At 46.0% G+C, this 19,613-nt stretch overlaps 1 protein-coding gene across 2 annotated transcripts in view; it reads right to left on the minus strand.

Annotated features, from left to right (window-relative positions):
• Window positions 1–19,613, minus strand: part of KAZN (kazrin, periplakin interacting protein) — a 185,979-nt gene that overhangs the window by 126,613 nt on the left and 39,753 nt on the right. The window contains exon 2 of one of the 2 annotated variants that reach the window (XM_066982279.1): window positions 7,125–7,282. In XM_066982279.1, coding sequence (XP_066838380.1) covers window positions 7,125–7,282 — 158 coding nt within the window. Of the gene's footprint in view, window positions 1–7,124; window positions 7,283–19,613 lie in introns of those variants that run through there. The other variant, XM_066982280.1, reaches the window with a different exon arrangement.

The raw sequence follows: 19,613 nt of genomic DNA on the forward strand, positions 1-19,613 counted from the left end.
TTCTCGCAGTGATTGCAGGCAAGAGAATCCATCCATTGCATAGCAATAACACGGAGAAGGCAGAAGCAAATGAAAGCCAAGTCCCTGACTTATGGTCCCAAGCAGAAACCTTAGTGAGAGCTCACCCAAATGTCAAAGAAATAAATCTGTGCCCGATTCACAGAAAAGGCGTGCAAAAAGAGAAGAGCAGGATGGGATCACATTGCCACTGGCCACTCTTTGATTCCCAACCCCTTTGCAACAACACAGGGTTTTCTCTGCGACTTTTCAGCTTTGCACACCATTCAAAAAACCTAACACGTGCTGGCTTTCTTGCAGGATTCCTCCCCAGTTTGCACACTGTAGCACCAGAGCAAAGGGACGGCAGCAGCCTCAGCAGCAGCACACATCCATGCATGGCAGACCAGCCGAATTTAGGTTCCCTCCATGTATGGTACGGAGAAGGATTTAACAAATTCAGAACGTCTTTTTTTCTCCAGTCCCAAGGGAGGATGGGAGTGGAAGCTGGCCAGGGTACTGCGGTGCCTAAATGACCGCAGCGACCCTGGGGTGACAAACCTGCTGAGGACAAACGTGCAGCCACAGCTGTTCTGACTCAGCAGCCACGCACCAGGCTGATGGCACAGGTGGGGGTCAGCAAGAGTGAAACGCTGGGTGGGCTTGCTGCAGGCAGCATCACCCCCAAGCTGCAGCCTTCAGCATCCCGAGGTAGCCAAACATTCAAGGAGTTGGCCTTGTTGTAAAGCTTTCCGACTGATTTTGCATTAGAACTATGTAAAATGCCACATAAAGCAGGCCCTTGGCAGTGATGTGCACAAATAACTGGTGACTCTTACTTGCCTGCCTTAAAACTTTAAGCAAATGCAACCACACATCCATGTGCAAATTTCCTAGTTTTAAATACTCAGAGAAAAAGTATCTTCAAATCTGGATTAGCTTGGCCCTCACTGGCAAAAGACACGTGAGAGGTTGGTGTGAACCAGGTAGGCTTTTGGCCTCCTCAGACATGCACCAGGAGCTGCACAAACCCCGTCTTTTCCTCTGTCCATGCGGTGGAAGGAAACCACCCGACTAACGAAATGGCATCAGACATTTTGGGAAGTCTCTCCCTTCCACTAAAATAGAGGGACAGAGAAAATCAGCCTCAAGAAACCAAACCCATACGACCCAATCGTATGCAGGCAGTTAAAAACAAGCGATGAATACTAAGCAGAGCCAAGGTGTGACGTTCACAGGGATCGTAGCTCCTCCAGGTCTCGCCATTTGTGGGTAACTAACGATGTGTGGGGTTGTGTTGGCAAAGGCAGCAGCATCCACGTTGCTGCGTACCCACTATTTTAAGGATACCTTTGATCTCCCTTCATTATACAGCACATCATTCTCCTAATAGATTGAGCTACCAGAAGCAATCCACAAATCAATTTCTCTTCTCGCAGACCATGAAAAGAGGCAGCGGGTTGTCAGGTACACGTTTAGGGAGAGGCGCCACAGACCAGGTTCGTGTAACACATGCTAATGATGCCATTAGAGACAACACGGGCCTTGATGGAGCTTGCTAGATGCCGCGTTTTATCTTCTCCTTCAAGAGAAGTGGGAGTCCTTTGTGCTCCTTTTCAGGCTAGCCCTAGCACGATCATTAGAAGACGGGTTGCTGGCTTGGAAGGGGCTCAGAAGATTTCTGCTTATGGAAATAGGATGACAAGATTAATTTAAAAATACAGCGTGTGGAACAGCAGGTTTATTTTTCACTTTCCCCTGTCCTGATTTTATCTGATGCTTTTTTCCAAGCTGAACCTGCTTACAAACTGTGAACACTGCCATGCGTGAACACCAGGTTAAAATTGTATTTTATATTATTCGATAGAGGGGAATTAATGTCGTATCTACTTCTGCATCCCCCACAACACATCAGTGTGGCAAGTATGCTTTCAGAACTCAAAACAATTCAAGTTTATTGAAACAAAGGGTAAATTTTCCCTTCCCATTTCTTCCTGTAGGTACTAATACAGCCCACTCACATGAAAATAAAGGTCACAGTGTTTTGTTCCTAAAGCTTGGTCTGGTACAAGTCTGAAGAGCAGATGGTGGAAAGCATTTAACTAGCAAGCACAATATTGCAACAACACGGTTGGGTTTGTACAACAGGCCTCTGTAGAAAATGAGAATTATTTTTAAAGGTCAGCTGATGCAATAGCACTCCTGCTACTCGTCTTGCAGCTACTATCGCCACTGTGTACTCTTTTCTTTCAGAGACTGCTGAAGAAAAGAGTATAATTTGAAAGAGCTCAAGAAATTATGTTTTTTTTCTGGTTGGAGGCTAATATATATATGTAAAAAAAACAGCTGGTGGGATATCGAATGGTTAGAAGTCACTCGCATCAAGGAGGTTTCTCCTTTTTGCAAAACTGAAAGGCTTCCTCTCACCTTAAATCATTTATTTTATAGGACCCCAGTGTCAAACTTCAAGGGCTCATGGTGGTGATTTTAAGCAACAACAACAACAAAAAAATTCCAACTGTAAATGAAAAGGTTCTTCCTGATTGAATTTTGGGGCAACATCTGTACTATTCTGTTAACAAACTCATCTAGCAGTACCACCTGGTTTATTTTCTTTCTTTACCTAAGAATGCAATGAGCCCCTCAGCAGGGATGCAGTCAAATATCTCTACATCCTCATGCTCACTGAATTACACCTAGTCCACGACTGAAATCCAATTAAATCTAAGCCAGCTGCTCCACACTAGGCTAATCCTATCTTAACTCATCATTCACGGTATGTCCACATCTGAAAAGTCCGGTTCAAACCAAAAGATTGTATCTCTGGGTATTCACCCCTGCTGCAGCAGTGCCTAAGTGGGCCCCGATGACAATCGCACCTTGTCGAGAAAGGAAATGAGTGAAAAGATGGCAGTTCTCCCAAAGAACTTAAAATCCACTCAAAGTCAATTCAACGCTTTATGGAAGTAGCTAAATGTTCAGAACTTCCTGAAAGCTTGGCTTTTAAGGTCAGGCATCCGGGAATAAGAAAGAGTCTGTTTTTTTTTTAAACACATGTACTTTCTTATAAGGGAGAATATTAACCTACCCGAGGCTGCTGCTGGTGCCTGGGTGCACCTTGTCAATTCATTAGACAAATTGCTTCAGCAAACCGCTGGATTAGATCTGATACCTGTGACGCAGCCATTAGCTGTTGGCTACCTTCTTCTCCACACCAGGCACGTCTCTCACAACAGCAATTAGAAACAGAAAGTAAAAGAAAAAAAAAAAAGGTAATTTAGGCATAGCTGAAGGAAGATTTAAAGTTGGGAGGTGTAATGGATTCTAGTCACGTGTCTCTCAGAAGCAATAAATCCTGCTGAGGGAAACGCTGGAGGAAAAAACACTGCTCGGCTATAAAATTCCACCTCTGAGGATTATAAAACACCACGCACAGAGCAAACATCCTTCCCAGGCATAATAGGACTGTCAGAAGTGATTGACAGCAATGACAATCTATCATAGAAGGCCGTACCCGTGCAATAGCATCCTGCACGGGGCTGGCTGGCAGAAATGAAATTGTTTATTCATCCCTATACTATGCGGAGGATGGAACATGTCACAGAGCGTAAATGTACCTTTCCTCCCCATCTGCTTTTACATACCAGCGTTATCTAGGTACAGCTTTTAGTTCACATAGCATTACTGTTTTCCCCCCAGGTTTCTCCCCTCTCGTGCCCTCCGCGCAGACTGCACGCTGAGTGCTCTGAGGGAACACGGCGCCTCGACACCCCCGCGCCGGCACTGCCAAAATCCCGACACAAACAGCAGAAATGAGCAATCTGGAGGCAAAGCTGCAGCCCTCGCTGAAGGGAGGGTGATGCTCCGTGGCTGGCAGCGAGCAATCCCTCCCGCGGGGTGTTTTCATGATGAGAAAACCCCCCCTGGGCTGGATGGAGACCTCCAGGGTCAAGATCCCCGCAGACTGCAATGACTTGCATTAAATTTCTGTCTCCCCTGGGCAGAATCTGAGCTGACGGCCTCAACCGAGCTTATTCCCTGTCCCCAAACGCTGCTGGGGGAACCTCTCCACATCCCATCCTCTTGGCCAGCCCCAGCAGCAGCTCTCTGCTCCACTCGCCCACGCTGCTCCGCAGTGGCATCGTGTAGGATCGGTGCAAAACGTTCAAGGCTGTGCCCCGATCTCCATATGAGGATGCCCCGCTGCATGTGGGAGGAGATGGTTTTCCGTAGGGGCTCTTTCTCTGTTCCGCCTTTGCCAACAAGTGACCTCCAAGTTGACAAGACAGACAGGGAAGACAGTTCTTCCAAGAGTCCAACAGATAAATAAATATGGTCTAATGAGGGGACTGGGCTGGCACTCAGAAGAATGGAGCCCAAATTCTGGCTCTGAAACTTTCTGGCTTTTTCTGAAATTTCTGAAAATTCTGGCTTTGAAACCTTGAGCGAACTGCCCATGGCTCTGCTGCGGCTCCTCTGCTCCCCACCGGGGAGCTTTGTCTCCTCGTCGTCATGGATGGATGCACACAGCGCACAGCACAACCCCACCGAAAATTACTCTGAGCATTTGTCCAAAGTGGAAGAACACTGGCCATTGATCAGTTTTGTGATTCACCTAAAAAAAATAAAAAACAAACAAAAAAAAAACACCTACCCAAGAGCAAAGCTAGATCCTTGTTGGATCGGAAGCATTTGCTTCAGCCATGTCTCCTGGGCTGCTGGTGTCCAGAGTTACAAGATTTGTACGCTCTCTCTCCACGTCAGAAACGCAGCACTTTGAGGCAGTCATCCCCAAGGGTGTGTTTTAAAAGCAGCACCACAGAAGCGAGGAATGCCCGTCAACCACCACCCCTCGCATCAGCCGATTCTGCTGGGTTAGCAATCCAGCTAATTCCTACCCCAAAATTGAGGCTGGATGTTCTCTCCCCAAACCATCTGCCAGCCAGAATCAGGCCCGTGCCAAGAGAGAGCTGGAGAGGAAGCAGAAGGGCCAAACCCTGGATTTCAGCTTTTCTTTGTGCAGAGCCTCGCACAGCCCGTCTGATTTAGCGCCCATCCTCGTGGGCTGGGATCAGGGGAAACGGAAGGAAATAACTGCACTGGTGACAGTTTTTCTTCCTTTTTACTTAGAGCCCCAGGGCAATGAGCACGTGCCCTCCACGCATACCCCTGTGTGATGTTCCTGTTTGGGCAGCTTGCTGCCAGCTTCGTGTTCCTCCCGTTCCTCAGGAGATTTATTTCATCGGGTTTTTTTGGTACCTGATGTTGTCATCTGTTCAGTTGTCCCCTGTTCGGTTCCATCCTTTTGCTCATTGTTGCTGCTGCCCACCTTGTCATCCTTCCAACTCCAAAACCCCAGGCCCAACAAGGCCCTGCCCTGCCTCAGAGCAGACCCAGGTGCCCCACGGGGATGCCGTGGCACTTCCCACTGCTGTTGGCATTTCCTTCACCAGTCACCCAGGTGGCGCTTTGTGTGCATTTAGGACAGCCTATAAGCAGTAAAGCAATTCTCAGGAGCTAGAAAAAGAATTCCTGCGTAAGGAATTCTTCCATAGGCACTTTTTGCCCCATATTTATTTCATCTGCAGCATGCAGATGCCTGTCAGCATCTGCCTGCTCTCACGCCTGACTCCCCAAAGGTATTCCCACCTGCAGCACAGGCTGCATGTGCAAATCCAAATGCAGTTTAACCCTTCGTCTTCTCCATGTCCTTGCAGCAATGCCCCAGTCAGTGATTTGGGGAAAAAACAGGTGATTTGACTAAAGACGCACAGAAGAGAGGTGAGCTCTGTAGCCTGCAAAGCCTGAGTGGACATTTGCTAGGGTGGCATCTCTGGTCTTTGGGATCAACTGCCTCTCCGTCCATCTGTCCCACTGGACTGTAAGCACTGAGCATCCTAAAACTTCAGCACACCTAAATACATTTCCCTCACTCCGCATGCAAGAATATCCAAATTTAAACTACATGTCACTAACACCAGGGATTCCCAGCTCACTTCTTGCATGCAACAAAAGCCCTATTAGCTAAAGTAATTAGGACCAAAGGGCCTTGAAAGTGAGAGAGACGGATAAGATAACCACCAGGCTCCACCTGGGAGAATATGGGAATAAAACATGAAAATGTGTGGTTTTCTCTGTTTGCATTTTCCATTTAGGTACTTGCAAAGAGCTGGCAATGAGTCGCAGAAAACCGAGCCCTGGGGACCATCTGGTTAGCAGAGGTGTGGCTAATTGTGGTGATGCTATCAGCACCAAGCCGGGCTGGTACCTACAAGGGCAAACTGGGGTTGGCATGGGATAGTGATCAGAAAAAATCCTGGGAAAGATTATTTTGCACACAGCACAGCTAATCCTTACAGGAATAATTTCCTCTGCTTTTATTTTCTTGTTAGGCTTCTAATGAGAGGTGAGGGGCACAAGCTGCAATATTCAGAAAAAGAAAAATCCCCCATGAAAGGGGCCCAGGAGTGGAGCTCTCGAGCCCTGGAGAGCTGTGAGTGCAGGGGCAGCGTGAGCCTTACTGGAGCAGATAGTGGGGCTCCCTGCCTCCCCACCAGCCCTCCAGTGCAAGCTGCCATTTTCCATCTAGGCTTTGCAAATAAAGACTACAGGGGAGTATAAAAAATAAATATATATAAAGTAAATATTTCAGATTTTTTTTATAGGTTGAAGGAAACACTCCAACATAATAAACTTATAGAGGGAGAGATTTTGTGTAGAAGCAGCAAAGACATGAAGCAACATCTGCGTAAGATTTCCTGACTTTTAGCTGACATTTTGGAGCTGGGTTAAACCGACAGCTGAGCTGTGTGTCTGGCACTTCTAAAAGTGGCATCAGCACAGATGCTTAGTGGCAAAATGATTTTCTTTTGCTTGGGCTGACACTGGATTCCCATCCACAGGTATATCAATCTCCAACCCTAAATTTAACACTAGGGCCCATCAAAAGCTGCTCTCTGCACTGAGATGGCCTTGCTGCAGCTGTGTGTTCTGGAAGCCCAAGTCCGTTTTAAACACATTTGAGGGACTGCTTTGCACTGCTAAAACCATCCCTGAAAATGAATGCCTCTGGGTCTGTGCAAAGCGCCTTTCTTGTTGTAACAGATGGGAGTGCGTTGATTTTGTACCTGTGCATCCATTAAGAGGTGCCTCATCAGCATCATGGCACTTTTCAGAGATTCCTTCTCGCTGGGCAGAAAGGCATCTTCGTCTTCATCCAGTGTTTTTGACTTGTTCACGATAAAATGGGAGATCTGGTCGTTCAAGGAGTGCAGTGACTCCACAGCTGGGGAGACAGAGAGCAGAAAGGGGATGAAAAATGCGGGGACAGCCCAGGCCATTTTCTCTCTTTGAGATAAGGATGGGAACAAGATGCACTTAAATATGTTGACATGGAAGCGTTAGCTGCAAATATTACTCTTCATAAATTCATCTGATATTAGCATTCACAAAACCCCAGCTGAAGCTTCTGTTATGAAACAAGCCTGTAAGCCTTCTCCCCTAAGATCTGGCAAATCTAAAGAGCAGCATTGCATAGCCATGAAGAAAGCAAATTACTCAAGGTCAGGTAGCAGGTCATTGCTAGAATAAAAACACAAAAAAATTAGCCTCCTGGCTCCCAGCTCAGAGACCTGCTCCCTGCATGTGCTGGGTCCCAGACCTTCAGACCACACAAAAGGCACAAACAGGTAAAAGTGGCTTTTTATTTATTACTTAGGGTACAGAGAGCAAGACCATCAACTACAATAGCACTTATTTTATCTCTGCATGATTATCAGTGCTTGAAACCCTGTTAATCTTTAAAATTCTCTCCCCCAGGGTCAAACCCCAGGTATTCTGTATGGGATTCTGCTCCCAGTCGTGTGGCAGCACATCAGAAATCAGAATCGCCATGTTTCACACAAGTCCCCTAGCAATTTTATGCCTTTTATGATGCTGCAATTTACACAGGCTCTAACGATATGAACTAATGACAAAATTTATCTCTGCACAATGAAAACCTTTGCATTTCTACCGATTTGGAAAGTCTGTGACGCAATCAGCTTTCAAACCATCGCAAGTGGTGAGCTTTCATCTTTACTGTAGGCTCATTAAATAAATGAGGCTCAAGTAACTCTTCAGAGTATTTTCTTTCTGCCAGTGTCTCACGCAGCAAAAGCCCTCGATAAGCTCGTGGCTTCCAGCAAGCTGAGCCGTGCCTCATATCGCAGACCCTGCTCTGCTCCGGCTGCTTATGCATAACGCAATGTGTTATTTTGGACTACCTGACAAACTGATTTCAAGAACATCAGGCAACTGAAATACATTCAACCTAGTTCTGTCCAAAGAAGATCTTACCACGAAATTCAGAGTGGCAAAGACTGGCCAGACACCACTCCTGTTCAGGAGCAAAGCTTCCCCAGACGCTCCGCAACAAAGAACGGGTAGGTCTGCACAAGGCAGGGGTGAAAGCACAGAACCATCCTCACCGACAGCGTTTGCTTTGGAAGGACTGAACGCCCCGAAACGGCGTCCTCCTCCTGCACTCCCACAGGAACATTTTTCTTGCTTTGCTACCCTGAGATCAAACCAAAGGGAACTGCAACACAGGCTTGCAACTCATCCAGTGAGGTCTGCACGTTGCCCTTTGGTTCCTGGTTTCCTTGCACAAGGCGCAAGTTCTGCACCAAAACCCAGGACAATATTTTTAGTTCTCTGACCAAAATCCTCTGGAAATTCCCTGTGTACGCTGTCTGTACTCAGCCAGTGTTTTCTCTTTCCCACAGACAATTGCTGTGCTCTGTTCACACCGCTAGAAATGAGGGTTTGCCAGCACAAAGGCTACAAACCTCTGCACATCGGGCAGGATTCACGCCAGCAAAGGGTGCTGGTGTGATTCCTCCAACAAAAATGAAAGTAGGGAAATAAAAGCCACACGAAGCTTTAGCCTTCTTAGAGAAATTAGTTTTATATCTTGAGAGGAAGAATATCAGGGTGTAGCATTCCTCCATTCGTGTGCACACAGGGGTTGCTCCCGTGCCATACAACTTTCCATTTTACCAAAAATCAGATGGCCTTCAAGCAAAAGCTTACATCTTCTGTTACTAAATAATAATTTTACTCACGGGTGGGATTTATCCCCAGCACTCCTAGGCAGCCCCCCAGCTCCGCCAGACACCAAGTCCTGAAAGCCATTGTCCCAGCACCAATGCACGAGCTCTGAGCCTGTCCCATCTCTCCTGACCGGTGAAGAACTGAGGACGGATCCTTTTTTTTTTCATACACTGGAGTTTTGACTTGCACCACGAGCGTGCTTCTGCTGGGGGTGATGTGAACATCGACCCGAGCCCTCCTCCAGTTGGTGGCCTCACTCCACTTCCGTGCTGAGACCAGAAACCAGGACGCGGAGCACTTCTCTCAGCCTTCACGTTTTAAAGTAATTAAACCCAAACAAAATGATATTATCTAAAGTTATTTTAACCTCCTTGTCTGAAGCGACAGCTCCATATTCCCCATTATTTTCTCTTTTACCCTTTGGGAAGTTCAGTGTTGTTTGTGCAGTCTGGGGCGCATTAAGCTCTGGGGGGCAAATGCTTCTCTCACTGGTAACTCTCCAAGTCTAGAGAGATGCCACAGATACCAGAAGAAATGTTTTCCAGCATGAATGCAGAAAAAACAAAACAGCATTTGACTTGTGATGATTTTATAAGCTTTTAAACTTTGCTTAACATGCAGACAATGGAAAACTGTGAAAACAAAGCAGCCTGAGTCTTCTTTGGGGAAGTAAAACACCAGTTTCTGAACCTCCAGCTACCAAAGCAAAAACAAAAAAGGTATAAATAAATGTCTACTCCTGACACACATTTTCTGGGAGTCCTGTGTCACAGCCTCCCATGGTCCCCTATCATATACGCAGAGATACCCGATACTCCTCATCCAAATGAAGAGGAACTCCCTGCCTTGTACACACTCAAAATCTAAGCGAGAAGGCTAATGCGGGAGACTTTCCATCCCTCTCGATGCTAGGCTGTAACTATTTCTGCTGAGCAGCACTTCACCAAACCTGGCAATTTCTTTGCAAATACGTAACACGAGATTAAAAAAATCTGACTACGGACCTGAAATATAAGCATGGGTATGTTCTGCTCAGTTTCAAAGGCATCTTGATGCCTTTAAAAAAAAAACAACACACAACACCACCATTATTTTCCCTCCCCGTATCAGTCCTCATGGCTTCAGGTTGATAGTACATCAGTAACGCCATGAGCGAGACAAGCAGCTACGTAAAGTTACAGCTACCAAAGCCCCATCAGCTTCCCAGCTTTTCCCACTCCAATTTCGACGTTTCCTCACTGCAAGGACCAATTTCAAGAGGTGAAGAAACCGTAACAATTCTCCGTTACTGCTTTGACATCACCTACAAGATAAGAGAAAAGGATGTATTTTGGTAGGGCCGCTGCCATCCGAGGCACCGCACAGCGCAGGTTTTTGGGCAAGGACCATTTGCCACCCCCAGAAGCCACAGCGGGTCATCAAAGCTTTTTTTCTTGCAGGGCGCTTCAGGGCACGAATCCCCAGAGACCAAAGGACGTGCAGGGGAGAAAGGAAATTGCCTTAATGCTTTTTGTCAGAGATTAGGGGAAAAACACGCACACGCATCTATATACCCATACACATTCATGCCAACTACTGGTTCGAGGAAGAGGCTGAAGCAATTAAGTTGTTCCAGGAGATCCCATTTCATACTCTCCAGCTACTGCCCAGATGAATGCAAAATAAAGTGTAGGTGATATATCCTGAGATCTACGGGCAAAAGCCAGCAAAGCCTAAAATTAATTCTCACTAGCGGGACTGACTAAATGAAAGACGACACACACGGTAATAATTTTAACAAGGGACGCGGAGAAAGGATCCCTGGGCTCTTCACCTGACTCTGTGGCAAAAAAAACTCAAGAAGATGTTCAAGCCGGACTTTTCTGCAAGCAGTCAGCACTTGTCACTGTGGCTGGAGATGTGCTCCCACTGAGAGAAAAGGCAACAGGCGTGCGGAGTGCACCGATCCTTTGAAAATCTGTCCCACCGAGCACAGAGAAGTCTTTAATGTGTGGGCTGCCAGGGAAAGCCTGCCTCTAATGAGTGTTTCTGACTACCCAGCGAAAGGCACTGACGTGTGTGGGCAAATTGTGCAATTCATTGTGGCCTAATATTACAAAACAGCTTCTCGAATAACAGCTACGGGGTTGGGTTTTGCGGAGAGGAAGAAATATTCCAGGCGCTTCGGGCCTTTCCTTTACCACCCCTCCCGACTCTACCCACACCACCACGCCGGTCGCCCACAGATGTCCACAAGACTCAGGTCCCCCGAAGCAACCGCTGTGTCCAGGAGGGAGCTTCCTCATCCCACAGGACACGTCTCAGCTGATACCTCCTTTGGATGGGAAGGTAAAACTGATCTGGTCATCCTTTTGACTTTTTTTTTTTTTTTTTTAACAGTCGAAGACCAATCTTCTCTGTGATTTGAGCACCAAGAAGAATGACCTCGCTCATACGAAGCCATATGAGGAATCACAGCCGGTTCTCAGACCCTCTCTCAGAGCCTCAGCAACAACTGCATCCCTCTGCACAGGTTTGAGGAGAAGCTGGGACTGCTCTAGTGAAAGCTGCAGCCCCCGACCTGGGACCACCCCAGCGCCCCGCAGGTGTAGGCTCTGACACTGAAGGCACGTTGGGGTTACAGCACGTGGCAGTGTTCCAGCTGCGTACAGTGTATGAAAAGATCTTTGTGGAGCTCAGCTGTAACTGATGCCTGACCTTACATATGTTTCTGAGGTTGCTTAAAGGGTCTTTTGCTGAGTCCAAAAAAAAAATCCAACGTGCAAGATAGGCAACATTTCGGTTTGCCTGATAAACGATTCTCATTAGGAAGCGTTTCCCACTGTAGCGTTTGCTAATTGCACTTGGACACATCCATGAATTTATTCACTTACTAGTAGAAGAAATCTGCCTTCATGAAAGCGAAGCTCATGACAAGTGTTCCCCCTTCTCCCGTACCAGCAAGGCACTGGTTGAACACCTCGCACTCACAGATGGGAAGCTGACCTGCAAAGCCCACGGCCATCACGATCCCAAGGCAGCATCTGAGCAACCGAGCCCGTTCTCCTTTCCCTGAGCTGCCATGCACCTTGACAGCTGGAAAATACGCTTCGCAGCATCTGCTCCATCCATTTGCTTGTGATATTGCTATTTACATGACCCAACCTTTCACTCTTGCTGTGTGCAGAATCATCAGGAAGACCCAGATCCGAAACGCTCCATAAATACTTTCTCCTGGAGCTGGTATGAAGAGTCCCACAGATTTTTCTTTCCATTGTAGTCTTTAACTTGTTTCAAAGGAGGCATTCAATGAGCCCCCTCGCAGGAATAATTTACCACACCATTAACTGAAGAAAAAATATCTGGTGTCTACATTAGGGGCTCAATCACCTTTCAGAGAAACACTGTGAAGAACTCATTACAGTAATTACTAATGAGCTGGCCTCTTTGGACTGTAAATATTTTCTATGTAACTGGCAAAGAGCTGCATTCACAGCTTCCCAGATGCAGAAGAAAGCCATCAGACCAATAAATGGCCCTGCAGCTCCTGAGGAAAACATGCCCAGAAATGAAGCTGGTCATTTTTTCAGCTTATTAGTTTCTCCTTACCAATCTGACCTTTTTGGAAATGAAAAATGACATCAAGAAGTGGAGCTTTGTGGGGTAGCGACAGCTCTTTAATAATCAAAGTGTTTTATTGAGACCTCAGGGTTTTGCTTGTTGTTGTTTTAATGTTGTGAGAGCTTCTTTCAAAGCTGGATTTTTAAGTATTTCCATTAAAATGTCAATTTTAAACCGTCCATAAACACACAGGTACATTCTGAATCCAGCGATCTGGAATCAGATTCTGAAATTTCTCATGACATCGCCCCTACACTGAAAAGCATATATCCTAGTACAAAGCAGCAAAAGGATGAGAATTTTGGAGCCATGCTTTGAGGACAGATGTCCATGTTCCCCTTAGAGAAAAAAAGGCCAGATGTAGAAGCTTGGGCACATTCGGAAATTGACCTTTCCTTAATCCATGCCCATCTGCATGGACACACTGACAAATGGGCACCTGGCTCCCAGCTAGGGCAGCAGCTCAGGACTCCCAACACAGAACAGAAATTGTCCTTTGCTAGAAGACAGAGAGCCGTTGGGTTTTGGAGAAGAGGGTTTGATTGTGCTGTGAGGGTGGGTATATAGTGGTAACATAACCACCATAAGTCCAAATCTTCCTGTATTAGACACCGTGTCGGTACCTGCCTGTTCCCGGTACTGCCTGAATGGCTATAGCCACAAAAAGGAAGAATCATTGTGAGCGAGATGGCTTCCATCCGAGTCCTGAACATATAGTGCAAACATCTCCTGAAACTAAAGAGTGCTCCTACCAAAGTCACAATTTATGCAGTTGTTTGTTTAAAAAGTCTTCCAAATGTCCTATTTGAGCACCAGTTACCTGTGATTTCCATCTGATGCTCAAAAACTCCAGAGGTTTTGTATCCGAGATAGGTCTGCACTGAACAGGGGGAGAAAAGCTCTTGCATTTTGCTATGGCTTTCTGCTTTTTTATCAGCCCTTTGGAAAGCACTGTGCTTTGCCTCAGTTTCTTTATCTCTAAATCGGGGCTAACGCCCCAGAGGAGTGAGGTGAAGCTCAGTAGAGTTTGGCTAAATTTTTAAAAAATAAAAAACTTGGTGTTTACTCTAGCTAAAATACTGCCTGGGGTCATGTAGAAAATGAACAATAAATTTCTATTCTGGCAACAGCCTTGCCAGAGCTATGAGAATATCAGAGAGCTGAAGAAGTGCTCCCATGCCTGAAAACTTGACTTTCCCTCCCCAAGCCCTATTAGTTACACTAATAAATAACACACTGCCACTCACTCTAAAAGAAAGACCCAAAATGAAGATAAATTCCTCCACTGTGTTTATGCTTATGACAGGGAGAGCACGGAATAAAGCAGCCGGTGAGGGGTCCTGCTGCTCCTGCGGTGCTTTGAGCAGAAGGAGCCCACGGCTCCTCCAGCAAATTTGGACCTCACCAAACTTTGTCAGCCTGACTATTGTTGTTCTCAGAAATATTTGAGATGCTTAACTCCCCAGAGAGCTGCAAGCTGCCATGCCAGGAACATTGTCAGACTTGCAGAAACGCAGCAGGCACGATGCCAAACCGGTAAATCTAACTCCTGCAGGAGAAACTCACTTCAAATTCGCCAAGAACCAAAAAGCCCTTTCCAAAGCCAGACGACGTGGTGGCACCCAGCTTCAGAGCTGCTGCTCTCGTGTTTCTGCTGGGTAACCATTTACTTGTCATCTCTTTAGCTAATTGTGCAGCTATTATATTTCATAAACAATAGCTACTTTATTTAGACAAAAAGGAAGCGGCCGACAAAAATGCTGCACGCCAACACAACGGCAGCATGGGCCAGACATCCAGCTGCTCCGAATTGACTTCAGAGGAGTGAGGTCCAGCTGCGCTTGCAGCTGGGATGGTGGTGCTGGGCTCTGGAGAGCCTACAGCAGCTCTGGTTGCCACTGTGCCCAAAATTGACTCCACCGTCTTGGATAGGTCACCTGAACCTTAGTGCTCCAGCCTCCCATCCGTAAATGCAAGGACTGGAGCACACAGAAACATCATAAAACACAAACACAAGATGCCACCGCGGGTGAGGGACTCGCGTGGCTTTTCCCTACCGTTCAACTACAAGTTATGAATTGTTCTGGTTTAACAAGCAGCTCCTGGCATAAACAGGATGCTCCGTCTCCTCGGTGTCAAAGGTGGAAGAAAACACTTCCTGAAGGGAATTTAATAAATTGCAGGGCTTTTCTGGGTTTTGAATAAAATGAAATTGTTAGAAGACAACTGAGCTTGATTTGTTTCCCACCAAACATCTGGAAGTATGTGAAGCAGTGCCCTTGTGAGTGTTGAGAGACTAATGAATATCGTCTTGCCAATCTGCCGGGGTTGCAACAATCAGAGAAGGTCACCAGAAGTCCTGAGACTGGCTTAAAAAATCACAAGATATAAAAAATAAACAGACAAACTGGGTATTTTTGCTGATGCTTTTGAGATTTTCCTTTAGCCCTGAAGTTTTCACTTCTCCTAACCTGATGGTTAGAAACTTAAAATATAATTAAAAAAAATCTGTATTTGCTGCGTATGAAAAATAGCAACAATTATGACGCTTGCAATGAAGTCATGAAAACTGGCAACCTGCAAATCTCTCTTTGAAAGTGTCTGTGTTCACTGTTCATAGCTGAAAAAAGGGATGGAGGATACTGTTAAAGCAAGTATTTAAATTTCCTTGGAAGACTTCTTGAGCTGCTTAAAACCTTAAGAAGTGACACTAAGAAAATGCTGGGTTTAGCAATTCTATCCTCAAAAAAAAAAAACCTACATTGGCATAGCATTCTAAAAAGCTAAAATTCAAACACTGGAAGCACACAATACAAGCTGAGTACAGTAAATCAGATGGTCAAGTTTTATCAGGCGCTCACACAAAACCAGCTGTCTCAGTGAGCCTGGGAGGGGGGTCTGGGTCCCCTGCAGATAAAGGTGACACCGAGGATCACACCAGATGCGACATCTGCGCTGATGCTGCCAGCAGAGCCACCCACCATCAATTTCTGCCCTGCTCAGTGTCTCCTACAGCATTCCCTTTGCATTCCAGACCCGTACTCCATGAAGTGCACAAGTACTATTTCCTTGTTTTACAGACTGAGAAATCCAGGCCTTTTTTTCTACATTTAAAACACTCAACTCACATGAGAATGTCATCTGTGGATGTACCATGCCATGGATGTTTTGGCTTATTTGTAATTTATGTTATTTTGACATTACTGTGGTCAGTTACTGCCTAATTCTAACTGGTAGCCATCGATCCGCTATGTCCAGTAACACCAAACATATTTATGTGGAATAAAAATAAGCATCTAGAAATATATTCATACAATCAAAGTTAAAATGAAACTATCTTCAGTATTTAATAGTCCTGTCACAACTGTATCTTTGGAGCAAAAGCTTCACATTCAAGACACTTCTTCAGTGTCATTTATTTTCATGGGCACAGACCTGAATAAACTCCTCCTATAATAAAGCAGATTTTTCAGACTGGTATTTAAACTTATTCTTTCTCTTAACTATGTCTATAAAACGTAGCAAGAGAGTATCCTCTGTAAAGAATATTATCCTGTGATCAACTATGTCTGTATGCACAGCTTCAAACTCAACTCGAGTGGATTTCCATACAGCGAGAACAAGTAACACAAGCCGTGTTCCTAGAAAATCTTTCATGTCTCAACTTCTCCAGCGTAACAGTGTACCCAGCTTTACTCCAAGCAGTCGGAAGTGACAGGTTTAACTTTCCAGAAAATGGGATTTCATCGACTCTAAGATAAATGGGAAACACAACCTACAGCAAAGGAAACTATTCTTGCTACGCTCCTTCGCAAGAACAATGATGCAAGTCTTGCTTTACATTCATAAGAAGCTCCTGCCCACAGCCAAAATAAAGGTATCGGAAATTTTGAAAGGCATGTCCATTGTGAGATTTCACTTAGAAAACAAACAAGTCTCGATGATGTCTAAGCACATCCCCAGATCGTGTTCAGAATAGCATTTTAACAAAATTTCGTGCACACTTTCTTTTCAGTGATGTTTTCATTCCATGCAAGCATGATCATTTGTCAAAATTATGACATTTCCAGAAAAAAAAAAGGAACAATCAGAGCATTCAATACTAATTACATAGTATTCAAATGCTACTCCCATTTGGGCTCATTATTTTTTGTTTATTAGGTTTTCTAGATGCTTCTGTTAAGGTGCTTTTACCTCTGCTGCAATTGGTGGGATTTTTCAGCAGGGAGTGAGCACCTTGTAAGTTTTTTCATGTGGTAAAGCCTCATGGAAGAGTTTAAGTGCATTTTTTTTCTTTCAATAACCAGTGGTAAAATCATGTATCTCTAAACTTTCTAACTGAAGAAGGCACTGTCTTCTTTGTTTTGACTTTTCTGGCTTCTGTGATTTAGCTTTGAACCTTGACATCACCATCAACCCTCACATTTATGTCTAGATCACAAACACTGTGCTTGTAAACATTCACTGGTGGCATTTATTTTAGCAATCAGAAAGCACGAGAAAACCAAATATCCCTGGAGACAGGGATAACATATATTGCATTAACCTCTTTTCCTCGTTTTCATCTGTAGCCTTTGCAGCAAGATTGTTTGGCAAGGCAATGAAATTAAACTTTTATAAAGTACAAGAGGAGTAACTGTCACCAGTATGGAACTGGGGAAGCAGCACTTTGCAGGCGATGCCTGGAAGGACTGGGATTTTCCACCAGTTGTGTTCCTGTGCCAAGCCCAAGCAAGGAGCTGGGATGGCAGCCAGGCACCCGGAGAGATGAGAGCACTGCAATGCCTCGGCGGCGTGTGAGGCAGGTAAACCCAGACCAGCAGCAGAGCAGGAGAGGAATGAAAACACTCTCCTCAGTAACACAGAGCATTAGGTAAACAGAAAAGGTTTTGACTGAAGTGTTGAAACCCCTGAAGTGACTCACAGACCTCATTTCATTCTCAAACACACCCGCGGTTCTTGGATTCCCGAGTCTTGGAGTAATGGTGGCATTTTGGCACCTAACTTGCTTTTGAGGACGGAGCTTAAATGCTCCTGAACCAGCAGCAATTCTGGGTGTCCAGCCCTTGATGGGTGGGAGACCTCAAAGTACATTAACTTGCTGCCTGGGCTGCAGCTGCAATCAGTGCTGATATATCCTAACAAAAATAGGTATCATCTGTAAAACCACCTGCGATCGTCAGTAGACATGCATGAGGACAGCGTTGTCCCAATATGCACTACCTGCTCCTATGGCCGAGCTACCCTCAAAAACCCTAAAACCGATCGGCACATCCTGCAGTCTCATTTTTTTGGAAGCCAAGCACCTATAGCACTGTCTATCTTTCCCTGTGCAAGAACCCCTTTAGGTTGTCAGCAGAAACGACTTAAAGTTTCTGAGAGCCTTTCATCTTCCCAAGACGCCCCAAACGTGCTGAAACAACAGGAACATTAGAAGTTGGTTCGCCCTGTTAATAACCCAGCCCGTCACTCCATGCTCTCCCCCGGCAGCTGCCTGAGGGAACGAGCATTTCCTTCTGTGCAGGCATTTTGATGGATGAAGAGAAAGTATTTCATTTTGGCACTTGATTGACAGAGAGTGTCCCTGTTAATTACGGCCAAAAAGACAGAGAGAGAGAGAGAAAAGAAAATGATAATACAGCTCCACGAACTAATTTTGGTGTCACAGTTAGCGGGTTCTTAGAAAATGCAGAGGCTGAGCTAAGATCGCACAGTGCGAGGGGTTTATTTACTCTCTTTCTTATAAAGCCAGGGTAAGATCAGCATCAAGGCTGCCGGAGTTCAATATTAATATCAAATCTTGTATGCTCAGACTTGTACAAATATGAAACAACTTCCCAAATATTTCCAGCTGTGTAGTAGCCACCTCTACTCCCACCAGCAGAACTCCAAGGTGGACTTCACCCCTACCTATACCAGCGTAACGCAGAATGATGCACCTCCATCTCCCCTTGCATTTCTCCTTCTCAACATCTTGCAACCATTTCAAGTACAAGGCTGACGGGGGCTGAGCTGGCGATGCCTGTGACAAAGCTCTGTGCAGACACCTAAGCTGGCAGCCTGGGGAAGGGAAGAGCACTGAGAAAACCTTGGCACAAAAAGGACCCCTGATCTTTTAAACCTTATCCTCTTCTCCTGCTTTCAGGGTCAAGAGCTTCACTTCCATCGTACGAGGAGCGGCTGAGGTCACTGGGCCTGTTCAGCCTGGAAAGGAGGAGGCTGAGGGGAGGCCTCATGGCGGCCTACAGCTTCCTCATGAGTGGGAGCGGAGGGGCCGGCGCCAATCTCTTCTCTCTGGTGACCGGCGATAGGACCCGAGGGAATGGTGTCAAGCTGTGACAGGGGAGGTTCAGGCTCGATATCAGGAAGAGGTTCTTCACCAAAAGGGTGACCAAAAGGTCATGCACTGGAACAGGCTCCCCAGGGACACAGTCACAGCGCCGAGCCTGTCAGAGTTTAAGAAGCGTTTGGACTGTGCTCTCAGTCATACGGTCTGAATTTTTGGGTAGACCTGTGTGGGGCCAGGAGTTGGACTCAATGATCCTTGTGGGTCCCTTCCAGCTCGGGATACTCTATAATTCTACGATTCATCCATACACCTGAAATCACAGACAGAAAGGAAGAGCCAGAGAAACTGCGCTGCTCGTCCTGTGTCAAACAGAACACCCAGAACAGACTTGGACAAAAAACATTCCTTAACGTGAAGTCACCTGAGGTCTCTAAGGGTTCGCTGGTGATTCACAGACTCCCTACGTGCAAACATCAGACCAAGGGATGACCTGCTCCACCAGGACACAGCCGTCTCTGCACTGGTGGCTTGAGGGAAGCCCTGCAGCAGGGACCTCGGGTTTCACGCACCCCATTAGACAGAAAACAGCCCCAAGCTGCTTTTCTGCCTCCTCGCAGAGGCAGCGTTCTCTCAC

This window comes from Anser cygnoides, chromosome 23, assembly GCF_040182565.1.
Source record: "Anser cygnoides isolate HZ-2024a breed goose chromosome 23, Taihu_goose_T2T_genome, whole genome shotgun sequence".
In the NCBI taxonomy this organism is placed as follows: domain Eukaryota; kingdom Metazoa; phylum Chordata; class Aves; order Anseriformes; family Anatidae; genus Anser; species Anser cygnoides.